The sequence below is a fragment of the Coturnix japonica genome, chromosome 2 (assembly GCF_001577835.2).
Source record: "Coturnix japonica isolate 7356 chromosome 2, Coturnix japonica 2.1, whole genome shotgun sequence".
NCBI classification, from domain to species: Eukaryota; Metazoa; Chordata; class Aves; order Galliformes; family Phasianidae; genus Coturnix; species Coturnix japonica.
Window position 1 is genome coordinate 13,562,428 of NC_029517.1, and position 17,188 is coordinate 13,579,615.

The 17,188-nt window shown below is 41.9% G+C and overlaps 1 protein-coding gene across 1 annotated transcript; it reads right to left on the reverse strand.

Annotated features, from left to right (window-relative positions):
* Positions 1-98: 98 nt before the first annotated feature.
* Positions 99-17,188, reverse strand: MTPAP (mitochondrial poly(A) polymerase). The gene is made up of 9 exons (XM_015853200.2): positions 17,020-17,188; positions 14,766-14,938; positions 13,172-13,405; positions 12,635-12,859; positions 9,239-9,450; positions 7,654-7,880; positions 6,387-6,479; positions 6,227-6,300; positions 99-4,476 (listed from the first exon to the last, which is right to left on the reverse strand). The coding sequence occupies exons 1-9, from the start codon at positions 17,171-17,173 to the stop codon at positions 4,138-4,140; spliced, it is 1,731 nt and encodes a 576-aa protein (XP_015708686.2). The 5' UTR covers positions 17,174-17,188; the 3' UTR covers positions 99-4,137.

Here is a 17,188-nt window from a genome sequence, read left to right on the forward strand (position 1 = left end):
GTGGTTTCATGGCTCTTCCCTCGACCACGAGCTGCTCTCAGCTTCTTTCAAGGAAGCTGCCACAGGCTGATTCACATTGCCAATGAGAACTGCTCCTGCAGGCTTTGTCCAGCCTCCAGCACCCTGAACCTGCAGGTACCCAAAACAAACTTACATTGCTGCAGCAAAGCTTCTGACTTGTAGCTTTTCTATTCAGAAGTCGGCCTGTAGCCAGGACAATTGTTCAGAACTATTCCCAGAAGGGACAGACAGTCTAAACAGAAACGTGATGCTGAAGGGCTCTGCATATATAGCAGCCACGTTTCACCCTGCCTTTTAAGGAATTATAAGCAGCTTGAATGCCTATGTACATTTACAAACAAACCATTTTGACCCAAAGTCTTGTTTCAGACTCATTCGACTGTATAAACAGAATACAAAGTTTATTGGTATTTGGCTACAAGCATCTTATGTTTAAGTGTCAAAATTGTTATAGCCTTTCTATGGTGACACTAACCAGTGTGCATATAATGCAAGTAGGTATGCGCTATCACAGATGGGCTGTATGCTTCTGTCTCTGTTATGCCATTCTCTTAGTATTGCACTGCAGTGGAATTCAGTTGGAAGAGGCCTACAAAGACCACAGCGTTCAGCCATCTGACCACATTAGGGCTAACCAAATGTTAAAGCACGTTAAGGGTATTACCCACATGTCTCTTCAACAGAGCCCAGAACTGCACGCAGTATTTCAGGTGAGGCTTCACCAACCCTAAATATAGTGAGAGTTTTCTCCCTCTTGTCTGGCTGGCTACACTGTGTGCAATGAATCCCAACAAAACATTTACTTCATTAACTACCAGGGGGCGCTGCTGGCTCACGCTGAGCCTGCCCTCATCCTCACCTCCCCAGCCACCCATCTCCACGAGTCCAGCATTGCTCTGTACCAGCTGCAGAATTCAGCATTTTCCTTCATAGAACATCGTGCTGCTGATGGTTGGTTGCCCAGTGCTCGGTTCCAGCGGGTCTGCTTCAGGCTTCTCAAACCTTCAGAGAGCCAGCAGCGCCTTCCCATTTAGCACTCTCAGTAAGTTTGCTGTTGATACACACCTACTCCCCAAACATGTAAGACTTTCAGTAAATGCCTGAGGGGTCCTTCACTCTGGTCCTGCAAACTGTGCTGATGCAACTGTTCTCTTACACTTTTGGTGAGCACAAATCATGCTCCCTTCGTCATGAGTCACGTCCCTCCAACTGACAGGACCAAGAACCCAAGAACTATCATTAATATTAAAAGCCAGGGCAAAGAGTGGATCAGAGGTCTCTGCTTTTTCCTCATTCCATTGTGTTAGGTAACTATCTTCATCAAGTATCAGCCCAGCATTTTCCTTAGATCTCCTCTTGCTGCTGATTAAAAAATCGTTTCTGGTTGTCTGACACCACAATGGCCACTGTCAACTCGAGTTGTTCTCCTATTTTCTCCCTACAGCTGAAGCTCTTTAATCTCCCTGTGAAGCCTGACCTTACTTCCAGAGATCAGAGGTTATTTTGCTGCCCACATTCCAAAAGGAGTTCCCTGTTCATCAAAGTTGATATTCTCTTCTACTTGCTTGACACAACGGGATTGTTTGCTCCTGTGTTTTTAAAAGGTGGTTCTTAGGAAGAGTGCAGCTCTCACAGAGCTCCCGAACTGTCTAAAGCAGATTTAAAGCCAGGGGACGCTGCTCACTAGCTCTCTGAGAAGCTTAAAGTTAAGATCCAGGGTGGTAACGCTGCTGACCTTTTGAACCCAGCTATTTAATGATCACTGTGGCCGAAACATCCACCCACCATCGCACCTCCCACAAGACTTGCCTTAAGCTCAGAAGGCAGATCTAGGTGGGCACCTTTCCTTGCTGGCTAAGCACTTGTGACAAGAAGTTACCTTCAGCGTGTTTGAGGAATTTTGCAGACTTGCTTGTTGCAATACTAAAATATTCCCAGTTTATATCTGTGAAGTTTAAATCTCCCCAAAGGATGAGAGTTACTGATCCAGACATCTCTTAATTGCTTGTGGAATACCTTGACTGTGTCACCATGGATGGGTGACTGACAGCAGAAACACACAACAAAATCTGTTTGCTATCCTTCCCTTTAATCCTTGCTAGAGACTGTCTACCACATCACCTCTATGTGGGGATCCCTGTTACCCCTTCTACTTAGCAGGAGAAGAGACAGTTCTCAAGTACTCAGCATCACCCTAATCTTCAAAAGGCTTCCAAGTCTACTGCATAGGAAACAGAAGAAAACATATCTAGGGTCTATAAAGTTTAAGAGAGCAGCAGACTGTTTACTGCATCCATGCCAAGCTTGCTATGAAAAGGTTTGTATTAGCACCAATAATAAGTTACAGTAAACTTCATCCAGTCTCCAAACAAGTTCATACACTAGCACAGAGATTTAAGCAGAAAGCTAAGTCTGAATTTCAAGGCTCAAGGAAGTTGACACAAGAATTAATTCCCGTGACTGAGATAATAAATCCGTAAGTCATTCTTTGATAAAACATTTATAAGTGTGAAATGGACACATACGAATATTATTTTAAAATTCAAATAAATTAATATAGCATTGATCTGTTTCTCAAATTCTGTTTAGACTGTTAACTGCTGAACAATACTTCTCCCTACCCAGCAGTGTTTTTACAGATACTCTTGAATTACACACTATTGCCCATATGATCTCTAATAAACATACCTCAGGGTAAAGAGACACGCTTCAAATGATAACAGCAGTTCTGGCAAACAAAAAGAAAGCCCATAACAAAGCACATAGTATTACAGCATTAAAGAATCTAAAAATACTGAAAATGAAACAGTTATCATAAACATGAATATTGCATCTGTATGATAATCTCTGATTTGCAGTAATTCTTGTACAGCACTTCTTTAAGAGTCAGAACAGTCTGTGTAATCGTTCTTATCATGCTTGCCATTTAGTTTTAATGCATCAGTGGCACAAACTGGGAAGGCAGAATAATCACAAATCTACCTGAAAATCTGTCATTTGTCTGCCCTCTTTCCACTTCTCTTTTCGTCTTCATTCCTTCCAGCCCTCTCAATACTCCTCCAAAAACACTCTCCTGTGGTATAAGCACAGACAACTCAATGCTTTCTTCAAGACAATGAGAAAAGTTGACTCTTTCTGGCCTACCTGATCTGAAACATGGACAGTCAGCAATCCCCTGAATATCTGAAAAGTAAGACAGGACTGTGAACTCGAGCATTGGTATTGGATTCCCTGTGGAATCTCACAAAGGACAAAGAGAGAAACAAATAGGGTGAGGAAGGTTTTGGTGCTGTCCAGTGGGCAGGAACTTTCAGGATTATTGATAAGGCCAGAAGGGCACCAAAACTTCCCCTACTGGAACCTGAAATACAGGCTTAAGTTGAAGACAAAATGGGAAACATTAACAGAGAAGTATGACTGGAAGCAACCCCTATGCGTATAACAAAAAATAAAGACTTGGTTAAAGAAGTTTGAGAATAAGTGGTAAACACGAGAGCACACCCACGCTTCCAACACAAAACAGGCGCTCTATCCTTGGAGAGCAATAACCTATGAAACCGTAAACCCTGTTATCTAATTCCATCCTCTTTATTTTTGTCTTAGCTCTATCCCCACAAACTGAAAACAATTACAAAAATAGATACATGCTCTTCAGTTTTACTGGATTCCTGCATGTGACTGCAGTGGAAGCAATGGTGCAAACATTCGTCCTCTTTTAAGATGCGCTTTCACTGAAAGGTGGTTGTTTCTTGAGCTTTTACTTAACCAAAAAGAATGAACCAAAACAATTCCCAGTGGCTTTTTTCCCCCGTTCTCTTTTCATCCGATTTTTTTTTCTTTTTTGAAGAGTGCCCAATCAAAGTCTATTTCCAAAATATATCCATAAAATTTGCATTTTAATGCTCTTCACTCACAAAACAGATGGAAAAATGAAGAGTAAAGGAGGAGATAATGTACAGAAAGAATGTAGACCTCTACAAAAGCATCACAATGACAACCAGAGGTCACCCGACTCTCCAATTCACCACAAAAGAAATATTAAAAGCAATATTCTCCAGACCGTGTCACATTCAATTCCTAAAACAGAATAGCAGCTACTGTGTTCTGTGCTGAAAGTCACTTCCCCACTGCTTTCTGGAGGTTGTTTGCATCACTTAACTTTAAAGAGTCCAAGAGGCTTTTGATTGTTTCACTTCCTATTCCCTTTGTCCTATTCTTCATTGTGTTTCGATTACTTTTTCCAAATGGTATCAGTACGGCTGCCAGTCCCCAGGGCTCCTTATTGACCATTTGCTGAGTTTTATCTTCCTTCTGTAAAATCCAGGCACTTTCTCTGGCCACAGCTACAAATTTCTCCAGCTGTGGCTGATTAACATTCTTGCTGATATTAAGGTCTTGTTCAAAGGGATTCCAGATATAAAGAGGAGACGACTCAGGTTTATTTACTTCCTTTCCCTGCAGATAGCGTAAAGAAAAATACTAAGTTGCACATATGCATTATATGCTGAGCAAGTAACAAATCACTTGAGTGATTACATTAAGAGTTTTTTTGACCCAGAAGACCACTTTCTGGGGAAAAAAAGAAAAGGCACTATTAATCAACTTAATTTTCCTGTCAATCTGAGTGTATGACTCCTGTCCTCTAAATCCTTAGTAGCTGCTTTCCTTGCCACACTGAACTTAAGATTTCCTTCAAGGTAATAATGTACTACAACAACAACTCACCCTGTCTTTTTGGCCATTCTCCCATTTGCTTTTCCACAAACCTCAAACTTCACTCACTGAAATCTACTCCTACCCTCATCTGTGTATGGGCAGCATGAGTATCAAATTAATGTGCACAGCCTGGTCTGACAAACGACTTAATGAGCTTAACCTGTTGAAATCATTTCTCCCACAGCACTCACTAAGAGCTGGTATGGCAAAGCAAGATTACTGCCTTGACTGAAATTGTCCCCAGTTCAGTTTGTCATTTAAGTACAGAGCTATTTAGACCATGATCCACTTTTGTGCACTTAGTATAGTAGAACACAAGTTGTTATCAACTATGTAGTTTGCTATTTATACATGCTTCCATCGCATTACTTATCAGCACTCCTCTGCTGACTTTCTCTGCATTACTACATTGCTCTGTACCACCTTTACAAGCCTTCCACTGCATACCCTAGCAGGAACCTAGCGGCTAATGCTAGTCCAGAAGTGTTCACATGCATGCTGCACACCCTTGCTCCAGGGGTAGGACAGCTAGTTAAACAGAAGAACATCTGCAACACAGGCAGTTCTTCTATCCAATTCAGGATCTGCACAAGGAGGTTATTTTGTTTTGTCTTTTAACTCATCTTTTAAGGTGTAGTGGCAAACAATAGTTACCCAGCTTCATTAATTTGTACCTAGATCAATCAGAAAAACAAACAAAAAACTTTTACGCCAGAAACTGGGAGCGTTCAAGTAGGAAATGAAACACAAATGAGAGTGACTACACAGCAACACTGCACTGAAACCTCTTAGTCTGCAAGAAGCCCAGCAGAAACAGGTACCAGTAGTTACTGCATTTACGTATACTTGACTATTACACTTTCATATACATATACACACAGATCCCCAAGGAGAATGACTTAATTATGTAAAGAAAACAAGATTACAGCGCAGATCTCTTGGTAAGCGTACAATCACATTATCTGTCATGCTCACTGAGTTGTAACTATGCTTACTGAAGGTTGACGGTAACTACAGTAAGAAACAGAAGTGTGAAAAGCAAGTTTCAAAACTCAGTTTAAATTTTCATGTGGACACTGTTTGAATTCGTACTTGTAACCTTAAATGCAAAGTTTTTCAGTGTGCTGGGTTTGTCACTGACTTAAGCTATGACAGACATTGTGACATTTTAAAAGTTCCTGCTTTTGAAAACAGTCACTTTTTATACAGGCTGGTTACAAAAGAATCATAAAGACTTTGCATTATAGTTTCTGCTGTCCAACATATACAAGTAGTGACACAGCACCATTAAGAATGCTACAGTAGATGATCAGGGCTTGAGAAGAAAACTCTTCCTTCAAACAGAAGACTCACTTTCTGGAAACAACCAATTTGAATGCACTTTGCATAGATACTTGAAAATGAAAGTAATTGTTTAACATAGGCAGTTTCTCAAGCTGTAGACAATAGAAGTTTAATGGATAATGATGAGAGATTAAAATTCATTTACCTTTCGAAGATTTAAGGAATTCTTTCTGAAGTCAAAGTTTCCAAAGTACTGAAAGAAGTCACACAGCAACTCGTCTAATGGAGAGAAAACCAACCAGCAATAAGGAAATGCTTATTTTCAACATGCTCAGAAAAAGCAAAGTTAATGAAGATTTACCTACCAAGACTTTCTGTATTTTTTGTAGGCTTAATCTTGCTTAAGTCACTAACAAATGAGCAATCATAGCCTCCAATTATGTGTTTGTCTTTTTCATCTGTAACAGAAATTAAAAGCAAATTTTGAAGAGATAAAAAATAAAATGCCATTGTACATAATAAAAATCCAGAAATAAGACATGATAGAATTCAAAGAGTAAAGCAAATTACAAATTCGTAAGCAAACTTCAAGGCTAAGATTCAACTTAAATGGTTAAAGATTTACATGGAGAAACAAATCTTTGGGCAAACTAAGGGAAAGAAGCATGAGGAAATGATGTGTTTTCAAGAAACTACAGGAATAAGGTGTATGACATCCATATCTCTCTGAAATCTTAGCAACAAACACAGCAACTCTGCATGCATAGCGTTATAATACAGTACAATGTTCTGAGGTTAATAACTACACAAGGGCATGAACAATTACACTCAAGTGTCCATCCTCCTTTTCAGAAAAGCTATTAGGAATGTCTTGTAAAAATCTCATAAATGGCTGTTCTATTATTCTGTGCATACAAGTGCTTGATTTATTTTGAGAGTCTGTTAGTAACTGCTAATGGGAACATTTAAAACGATTTTAAAGCAACAGAAAGCAGATCATCTTCCCAAAGCTTTCACAGAAGCTGTGGAAAAAAGTGAGGAATCAAGAATTTGGGACGTCATTCTCCATGCTTTGTTCAATTAGCTGAAGATTAACACGCCCTGAAACTGAGATACTGAAACAGTCACAACAACTTGCTTGTTAAGGTAAAAAATTACTTGCAATTGCCCTGAATAGTCTCAAGCACATTAACAAATAAATGGGAAGAAAATATTGGTACATTTGGAGTCTGTAAAACAATACATACATACATCAGCACAAAATCCTTAAAAACTGCAGAGACGTTTGAAATCTTATGAGTCTGCAGCAAAATACAACAAACAACAAAAAGAAACAGGTGGGAGCACTGGGCAAATAAATGATTTTAAGTTGCCCAAGGCACAGAACAGAATTGTGAATAAGCCCCTGAGCAGAATTAAACACTGTACTGTCAGCTGATTCGTTTGCATTTTAGGATAAAGTATTTTTACAAAAAGTGCACGTGAAACTTATGCGTTCCCTCAAACATAAGGCAGACAGTGCATGTTGCTACTGGAGAGCACAAGGAAATGGCTTGGATTTATTCCTAACCTCACCAAGTTAAAATAATTGTGTGAAAGACATTGAGGCATTTTTCAAACAGCTGCTCTTACCTGCCAGCTCTTTAAGTTGGTCTAGTGTTGGAATGATGGGTGGCGATCTCTTTTGCAGAAAAAACATGATCATCATGGTTAAAGAGAAGTTTGTAATCCAGGTACCGGGCACGCTGTTTGTAAGCCCATGAACACGGGCCCAGCATCGTAAACTGAACACCAGAGCTCTTACACGGGGATCAAGACAGCCGTAGATATACAGGAGTTCTGAACATTTTATAGCAATGCTGGGGAAGAAAAAGCATAAGATGTAAATAATAACGCAGTTATTATTGTTATGCCAGGGCTGGCTGCTCAGCACTAGATTATCAGTTACAAGGGACGAGGGTATCCATATAAAAACAAAGAAAGAAACAAACAAAAATCCACACAACGTTTATTCATGAAATAAAAGAGATGAAAGTGTCTGAAATTGTCCAGGATGATAAATCTGACAACCTTTTATTTCCAGTCTTGCACCGAATTCCTCTAAAAATTCACCAAGGCATTTGGGGTCAGCTGCTGCATCAAAGCCTTCTAATAACTGCTCTTCTAAAGTCTCAACTGCAAAGTTCTTGTGTCCACAAGGATGTGTTATTTCTCCAAGTAACAATACTCTCACTGTCGCACCAAACCAACCTTTGCAGAGAATTACAAAAAAACAATTTGCATGGAAACCTATGCTGACTATCACCATAAAATAGGTGTTAACGTTATGACAGTACTGAGCAAATATCACAGAACTCCTGTATGTTCTGAAACAGAACACAGCGTAATTCAGAAAATACAGTCTATGATGTGACTGCATCTGATGTGTGCAAATCACAATATGTGTAGTAGGTGAATCAAAAAGAATTTTGGAAGGGAACCACTAGAATCACCATTCCCCAACAAATAAAAAAGGTTATATACTTGCTTTTAATTATATGCACATATGCTAGTGCTACAGATGGATACTGGATCCAGGTGGTTATTTCTTAATAAAGTAAGTGACTGCAAAACAAAGCAAATGAGCAACTGTCAACCACTGGTCACCTAAAAACATGGGAGCAAGCTGAGAAAGGAAAAAGATGCAGAGAACAATTTGTGAGAAGCCTGCTCCCTCTATTGGGTGCTGTTACGAATGGTACAAATGATGGTGAAACTTCAAGCTGCTTTCTAATGCACGAAGTTAACGCAGCATTCCAGATATTCTGCCAGTAAAAAGGATGCAGATGCCAAAATAACTAGAAATCCAATGACTGCAGATCAGCTGATAATTACAATTATCATGATGCAGCTGCTTAGTTTGGAAAGCAATCCAAACAAGATTTTGCATATACACGTACACAAAGAGATGACTTAATGTCTGCTTTCAGTTCCTGACAAGCCAACCTTATTGGGTAGGGTGTTTTTCAGGTCTTCAGTTTCTCCTAGCAATAATTTTCTGTATTAGAGAAACAGATATTTAGCACATTGGGAAACTAAGTTCTAATAGGCAAAAATATCCCTTTCAGACCCAACATTTTTATTTGATATAAACACAGAACTGAAAAGAGTGAACTGGTCTCATGACTAGTTTCCAGAACTTACTATTCATCCCAAACCAATTAAAACCAGGCCTTACCTGTTGCTCACTGACAGATCGCACTGGAATCCTGTTGGTTGATGGGAGAACTTCACCAGGGGGCAGCGAGCGTTGAGGATCTTCTGTACACTTGAATACCCAGGACCAAAATTGTCGAGACAATCACCAATTATAGACAGAATCTTCTGAGTTGCTAATCTTTCTGATGGTAATCTTTTCATCTGATACTCTATTTCGAAGGGACCTTTTTTCTAACAAAAGATTTTAAAAAGCAAACTGTTAGTTCTGGAACTGAAGAGAAATTTAAGAATACTTCTGCAAGACTATGAGAATTTGCAAAGGGGTTTGTACAGTGAATTTTGCAGAGCAGCCAGCAGAACTTGTAACAAACTAAACCATACTGATTTTTCTTGTACCATTCTTTTCTCAGTGATTCAATTTTTCTCACGTTAATAGTGAGTAACTTACTGTGAAGTTAGTTGTTCTGATGCGGGTATAATGCTACTACATTACCTAGAACAGCTCGTTCTGGGATTTGCAACACAACACATACGTTGACTGAGAATGGAAGGTATTAAAGAACACCTTGCAGACAAGCAAAACACTTCAAAAGTCAAAGACCTTGCAACAACTTCCCACACATTCATTTCAGGAACTGAAATTTGTGTCCCCATGATAACAACAACGGTAACCTTTCCTTGCTGCCAACAGTTCTCGAGCTAGAGTATGTGTGGGCATACCAGGAGAGTGCTCTCCAGCCCCATTGGGCTGTGCAACTGCACGCTATGGCAGCACTGGCTCAAAGCAAAAGGAGCCCACAACTATGAACTCTGAAGGAGGTAACAGGAAAAAAAAAAGACAGGGACTTGGCTGATACACAGGCATAGAGGTTTGTACCTCTACATGACAGAAAAGCATCACCATGTGCCTTCCTGGGCAGCTCAATATCTTAAAAGGTGGATGGACTTTCTTCATGATGAAACAGATGCTCTCAGTCAGTTGAACTTACAGATGGAGTTTTGGTTCCTCTTGTGGGAGAATGAAGTACTGACACCACTTACTCCATCCCTGTGATTCTCCATCAGTTTTTACCATGCTGCTCAAAACAAGTCTGGACTAACTACTACTAACTTAAGCCAAGTTTATTAATCGTTCTCTAACATTCTGCGATTTCTAGGCATGTCACCACTTCAGGATTAAAAAACAAAGAGAAAAGTTATTAATAAATGGGCAGCTGTGATTACATTCACCTCCACACTTGATTTGCAGAAGTTTTTCAAAACCACAAGTAAAAAGTTGACCTCTTGAGATAAAAGACAACAGCAAATGCTCTTTTCCATGGCATTAATGCAGGACTTCTGCAGAACAGTGACTGATTTGATGTCCTCTTTTCCAGTTTTCACATATGAAGTAATACAGAATCACAGAATTGTAGGGGTTGGAAGGGACCTCTAGAGATCATCGAGTCCAACCCCCTGCCAAAGCAGGCTCCCTACTCCACATCACACAGGTAGGCGTCCAGGCGGGTCTTGAATATCTCCAGAGAAGGAGACTCCAGCACCTCCCTGGGCAACCTACATTTTAGGTACAGTCATTTTTCTCAGAACTGGGATTAATGCCTTGCTGAAATGCACATGCTCAGAGAAATCACATGCTTAACAATCCAAGGCAGTTTTTAATGCCAGTATGACAGAACAACTGATATATGCATATGAAAAGGATTAAAACAAATGTTTCAATGGGAAAGATGTTTTCACACCTAACATCTACCATGACCCACTGCCTTTTTCCCTTAGGCTTGGTGTGCGATTCTGAAATCATCTTCTACTGCAGGTCTGCCTTCAGAGTATGTGTATTCCTTATGAAGTATGACATGGAAGAAGGATTTTATCAGTACCAAACAAAAGCTAGTTACAGTATGTGCTTTGAAAACAGGCATTTCATACTTCAAAGATTATTTCCCCAAAACTCAAGAGGCAACTAAACGTAAAGGGTACTTGGATTATAACCTTCCCAACAAACTCTCAGTGATCCTGTCCATCAGCTGACATCTTCCATTGCATTTGATCACTGCAATCAAAATGAAAACTACAAATGTTTGAAGGCATATTTCTTTAAAAATCAAATACAGGGCAAAACAGAAGTAGTGCAGAAAGGCTGAGCAAATCTCAATCTTCAAAAGCTTTAGGCCATTGTCATCTTCTAAGAGGAAAACAAAACTAGTTTTCCCCAAGCTATTACTATATAAATGAAGAGAACAGATTTCAAAATGCCAGAATCACTTTATTACCAATTCAGAATCCACTAAGAATCCCAACTTCTTCACAGGATACTTGCGATCCAAATCCCCCTTCTTCCTGTCCCAATTCTCACCTCCTTCTTTCATATTTCCGTCTCCAATTCAAAAGGACAATTACACTATCCATAGTCAAAAAACACCAGAAGAGACAAGAGCCTTTCAAAAATGCCTTGCCTGGTCATTTCCCATTCTTTATGCCTATGTACAACCTACTCTAAATAACCCTTATAATTTAAAGCTGCCCAAATCCCAACACGAAGTATTTGACACTTGGATACACAGTACAAATTTCTACATCCTCCTATGGGTGAAGACACAGCTAAGATTAAATTTGATATGTGTGCTGATAAAGGCAACACTGTTCCCTGAGCATTGCTTATTGGCAGTCCTGTGTAACCACCCAACTTCTCAAGATACACATGGAAATTCTGCACTTTGGTCAGCAAATTCAAGTGAACATATTTCAATTTCAAGCCTTTACACTTGCTTAGTAAGCATCAGTTGTCTTGGTGCTTACTGCAGTGTTATCAGTGAGATAATCAAATAATTACAAAGTACGTTATGGAAAGTGTGACAACTAAAAATATCTGCATTATTAATTGGTTCAATTCCTGTTTCACTCCTAGCTCCTAGTCCCAGCACATCTCAGGTTCCTTCCAATAGTAAGCCAAACCTATTCCCTTCTCAATGAAACCATGCAATGTTAACATGATGAACTCTCTCTGGACAGACCCTGCAAACATGAACAGCACTAACTACAATTATCCACCACCCAGCAGGTCTCAACACCTCCACACACACTTATAGGAATGTTTCTGTAGCATTATTACAGTAACTTCTTAATCTGAGGAAAAACAATCCGACAGCACTCTCAAAACGCACACGCGCACAGATGCATATGATTATTATGTATCAGGATAGAGAGGACCCTAAAAATCACAGATAAGCAAGGATGAAGCCCAGCAGCTCCAGAAAAGAAAAATACAGCAGGACTGGAAGGTCTGGTATTGCTGAATCAGCCTTGGAGGATGAGGGTTTTCTTCAGCCTGACAGTGCACACACAGTCTGCACAACCAGCAAACTATTTTCTTTCTATTACAAAGAATGAAGACTGGAGCCACACAACATCACCTTACCATTTGTGTAGCACGCTTCTGTATATCACGGAAGTCCAGAAACATGTCCACATCACATCCCAGTTTGCCAAAGGTGTTCACTGAAGAGCCAAATGGCTTTACAGTGCTGTCTGGAAAATAGGCGCGTGCAAAATCCCGAACCAGAGAACAGGCCAAGTATCGGAGCTTGATGTTTTCTTCTGTAAGTTGATACTCGTTCAGCAGAATGTACATTTGACTGCTTATCTGTTTAAGGAAATAAACATTGCAAAAACTTAACAACTCATCTTCTGCCTATCAATATACATTTTCATCCACTTACTACCACCGCAATTAGAAGATTTTAATTTAGTCTCAAACAGGTTTACTTTCTATAGAAGAAAAAATGACTGATACTTGCACTGAAACACATTAATTATGTCTATTTATGACAGCCGTTGACACAACTCTAACAGGAGTTATTTTTTCAACAGAAAAAAATACTTTAAAAGCTTCACATGACCATTTGCAAATGTTACATGGACAAGGTTCGTTTCATTAGAGCAAACTTATACTTACACTGTCTGCAGAACAGAGCTTTGGAATAAGCTCATTCACTGGAATGTGAGACTGAGGAGAGAGGTTTACTGGCCTCTCTTCAGCAGCTTGACTCCCGGGGTTTTTCAGTGTGAAAGTAAAAAGTCTGGATTTATATGGGACGACATGATGCTCAGCAGCCTTTGGAATTCCAGTAACGGCCTGTAGTGAGGTTACACTGCTCTTCTCAGAAAATTCTATTAAAGCATTAACACCCTGAAATATTACAGATAGAAACAGTGTTAGATAAATGCATATGAGCACTGAACTGATTGCATTCATGTTATTCAGATCTGCCTGAGAATACTGTGGCATCTGAGCAAGAGTCCTGAAGCTAAATGTCAGCTTCTGTACAGAATCACAGAATTGCAGAATGACCCGGGTTGGAAGCGACCTCAAGGATCATGAAATTCCAGCCCCCTGCCTAGCAGGGCCACCAAACTTCCACAATTACTAGATCAGGTTGCCCAGGACCCCGTCCAACCTGGTCTTGAACACCTCCAAGGACAGGGCATCCACAATGCCCCTGGGCAGCCTGTTCCAGGATCTCACCACTCTCCTAGTGAAGAACTTCCCCCTAACATCCAACCTAAATCTTCCCTCTTTCAACTTAAATCCATTACCCCTTGTCCTGCTATTATCAGTCCCTTCAAAGAGTTTGCTCCCCTCCTGGACATCGGTTCCCTTCAGGTACTGAAAGGATGCAATGAGGTCAGCCCGCAGCCCTCTTTTCTTGGTAGCTAGCACTAAACATCTACCTCTAAAAAGAAACATAACAAAGGGTTAGCTCTATTTTTCAGACAATTAACAGCATGACATTAGAATTTCAAAGATTTGGAATAAAACAGGTTGTGAGAGTCACTTAAAAACAGGCATCGCTTAGGTAACTTAAATACACAGATTTGTTGTGCAACATCGGCCCCATCTGGAATACTGTGTCCAGGTATGGCGCCCTCAGTACAAGAAAGACATAGAGCTGCTGGAGAGGGTCCAGAGGAGGGTCACGAGAATGGTCAGGGGGCTGGAGCATCTTTCTATGAGGACAGGCTGAGGGAGCTGGGCTTGTTCAGCCTGGAGAAGAGAAGGCTGCAGGGTGACCTCATTGCAGCCTTTCAGTACCTGAAGGGAACCTGTAACCAGGAGGGGAGTAAACTCTTAGAAAAGGCCGATAGTAGGACAAGGGGAAATGGTTTTAAGTTGAAAGAGGGAAGATTTAGGTTGGATGTTAGGGGGAAGTTCTTTACTAGGAGAGTAGTGAGGTCCTGGAACAGGCTGCCCAGGGAAGCTGTGGATGCCCCGTCCTTGGAGCTGTTCAGGGCCAGGTTGGACGGGGCCCTGGGCAACCTGATCTAGTAAACATGGAAGTTTTGTGGCCCTGCCAGGCAGGGGGGGGTTCATGATCCTTGAGGTCCCTTCCAACCCAGGTCATTCTGTGATTCTGTGATCTTGTAAACAATAATAAAGACAAACACCAGTCGAACATATTGTGTATAATATGCACAGCTTAGATGTATGAAGCCTTGACCAGATGACAGTGATTCTTTTCTAGATTTAAGCTGTACTGTCAGCTACTTACACGATTTTCAAAGAAGAAATAATTGTCAATTTTTCCATGGCTGGATAAATACTGCAGTAATTTTTTTTCATTAAGTTTTGATGGGCACCTAATTAAAACACTCCGATCCGCCTGCTCCAATCGTTCTGTCTGAACCTCAGTGAATGTCTTCTTCCTGGTACTGACTTCAGCATCTGCAAGAAGAAACAAACATCAAGTTTTCCTTCTGCACAAAGACTTAAAGCTGATTTTTGTTCTATCCTTTGGGATTGAACAACTAAACAAAGGTTTGCTCTTGCACTCTGGAAGGATCACAGCAAAAGAGAAAACCCCAGAGAGAATGAAATACATTCAGAAGTGTATTTCTCTCACAAATATTTACATTTTCTAAGAACAAAGTATAGAAAATGTAGGATGGAAACAATATTGTCTTTCCTTGATGCCACAGGACATTTGATATGAGGAATCTCTACTGTTCTCTGATTTGCTACTCACCATTAAAAACTCAGCACATGAGTCTAGCAACAAGGTACCCAGCAACGGCACCAGACAGAGCTACACTACTGACAAGCTGCCCTGGAAAGATGTGGTGGCCTCTTTGCCACCACAAAAACAACACTTTCACCCTCGGAACAATTTTACATTTGCGTATTTTTACACCTCATCACCTTCCTTTACAGCAAACTCCCACACAACGTTTTCTTTTCATATTATACTTTCAGCGACTCACTTCAAATAACTCGTAGATCGGTCACACCTTGCCACATTACCAGCAATCTACACTGCTGCTGACAGCCAACAAAATCAACATGGAAATAAGACATGCTGGAATATCCAGAAACAGAGAAAATTTTCTTGTTAACTGCATGCAGACAAAGGGGCCACATCCCAAACCTGAATTATAACCACAACCCTGCACAACTCAAGCTAATCAAATGACCACATCACGTTCGATGTCGAAGGCTCCCTGTTCGCACTATCACTCATAATTCAAATTGGAAAGACTGAGAGCATGCAGCTACTTCCCTATGGCTACCACTAAATTCAGCAGATGTGTTCTGGCATCTCTTCTTGTTTCTAAGCACAGCACGATTCCAGATGATTGCATTTGTTTTAAGTGATTGAGAATCAGTCCTCACTGCTTTCTTTCTTCCTCAGTACAATGTTTCAGGTTTGTGCCACAGTCTTGCAGTCACCAAACAGATGCAGGCCTGCACTGCTGCTGGCTTCCAGCGGTGCTCAATGCACCCTAACGGTGCCCTCCGTGTGCTGACGCTGACATACCTGTTCACATAGCACGGAGCAAGCCAGGTGAGACAAATGACCCCTGATGCATACACCAAAGAAAGCTGGATGTACTCCTTCACCCAACTTGCTCCATGCTTCTTAACCCAAGGACACACAGTAAACAACTGTGGTTTTTCTATGTGACTGTCATTCACAGAATCACAGAATGACCCGGGTTGGAAGCGACCTCGAGGATCATGTAGTTCCAACCCCCCTGCCTGGCAGGGCCACCAAACATACACCTTTACTAGATCAGGTTGCCCAGGGCCCCGTCCAACCTGGTCTTGAACACCTCCAAGGACGGGGCATCCACAACCTCCCTGGGCAGCCTGTTCAAGGGCCTAACCACTCTCCTAGTGAAGAACTTCCCCCTAACACCCAACCTAAATCTTCCCTCTTTTAACTTAAAACCATTTTCCCTAGTCCTGCTATTGTCAGCCCTTTTGAAGAGTTTACTCCCCTCCTGGGAGTAAGTTCCCTTCAGGTATTGAAAGGCTGCAATGAGGTCACCCCGCAACCTTCTCTTCTCCAGGCTGAACAAGCCCAACTCCCTCAGCCTGTCCTCATAGAGGAGGTGCTCCAGCCCCCTGATCATTTTCGTGGCCCTCCTCTGGACCCTTTCCAAAATCTCCGAATGCTGATCTCTCATTCTACAGCCTGACCTTCCCTGCTCGCTCAGCTGGCTCCCACACAACGCCTCTCAAGCTACGAGCATCCACGTGGCCGCCTAATGCCTTTCCAGCTGTGAACCAAGCGCACAGGCCGCAGGCTCGCTGCAGGGACCGACCTGCATGGCACAGCCACAGCCACAGCAACCCGCTCAGGCCGCACTTCGAACCCCCCGCCCTAAGGCGTCCCCAGCCGGCACGCCGCGACCCATGGACGCCCCAAGGCCTCACCCGGAGCGCCACCACTCCTCCCCCCGCCCCAAGTGAACAAACGACGGCCCAATTCGAGCGGGGAGCGCGGCTCGGCCCGCAGCCCTCACCTGCCTCCTCGGCTCCGGCCGCCCGCTGCAGTGCGGGCCCCGAGGAGCCGAGGCGGGCGGCCGCAGGGCCGGGGGGCAGCAGGCGGCCCCGCAGCGCGCACAGAGCCCGCCCGCCCGCGCGCTGCGCCATCACCCGGCCGTACCGCGCCGGCATCGCGCATGAGCACAG

Coding starts and splice junctions, on each gene's coding strand:
- MTPAP (XM_015853200.2), bottom strand. CDS start 17,173: ATGCCGGCGCGGTACGGCCGGGTGATGGCGCAGCGCGCGGGCGGGCGG. Junction 12,860..13,171: donor AGCTCTGTTCTGCAGACAGT/GTAAGTATAAGT, acceptor TTCCTTAAACAG/ATAAGCAGTCAAATGTACAT. Junction 4,477..6,226: donor ATTCCTTAAATCTTCGAAAG/GTAAATGAATTT, acceptor CGCTATCTGCAG/GGAAAGGAAGTAAATAAACC.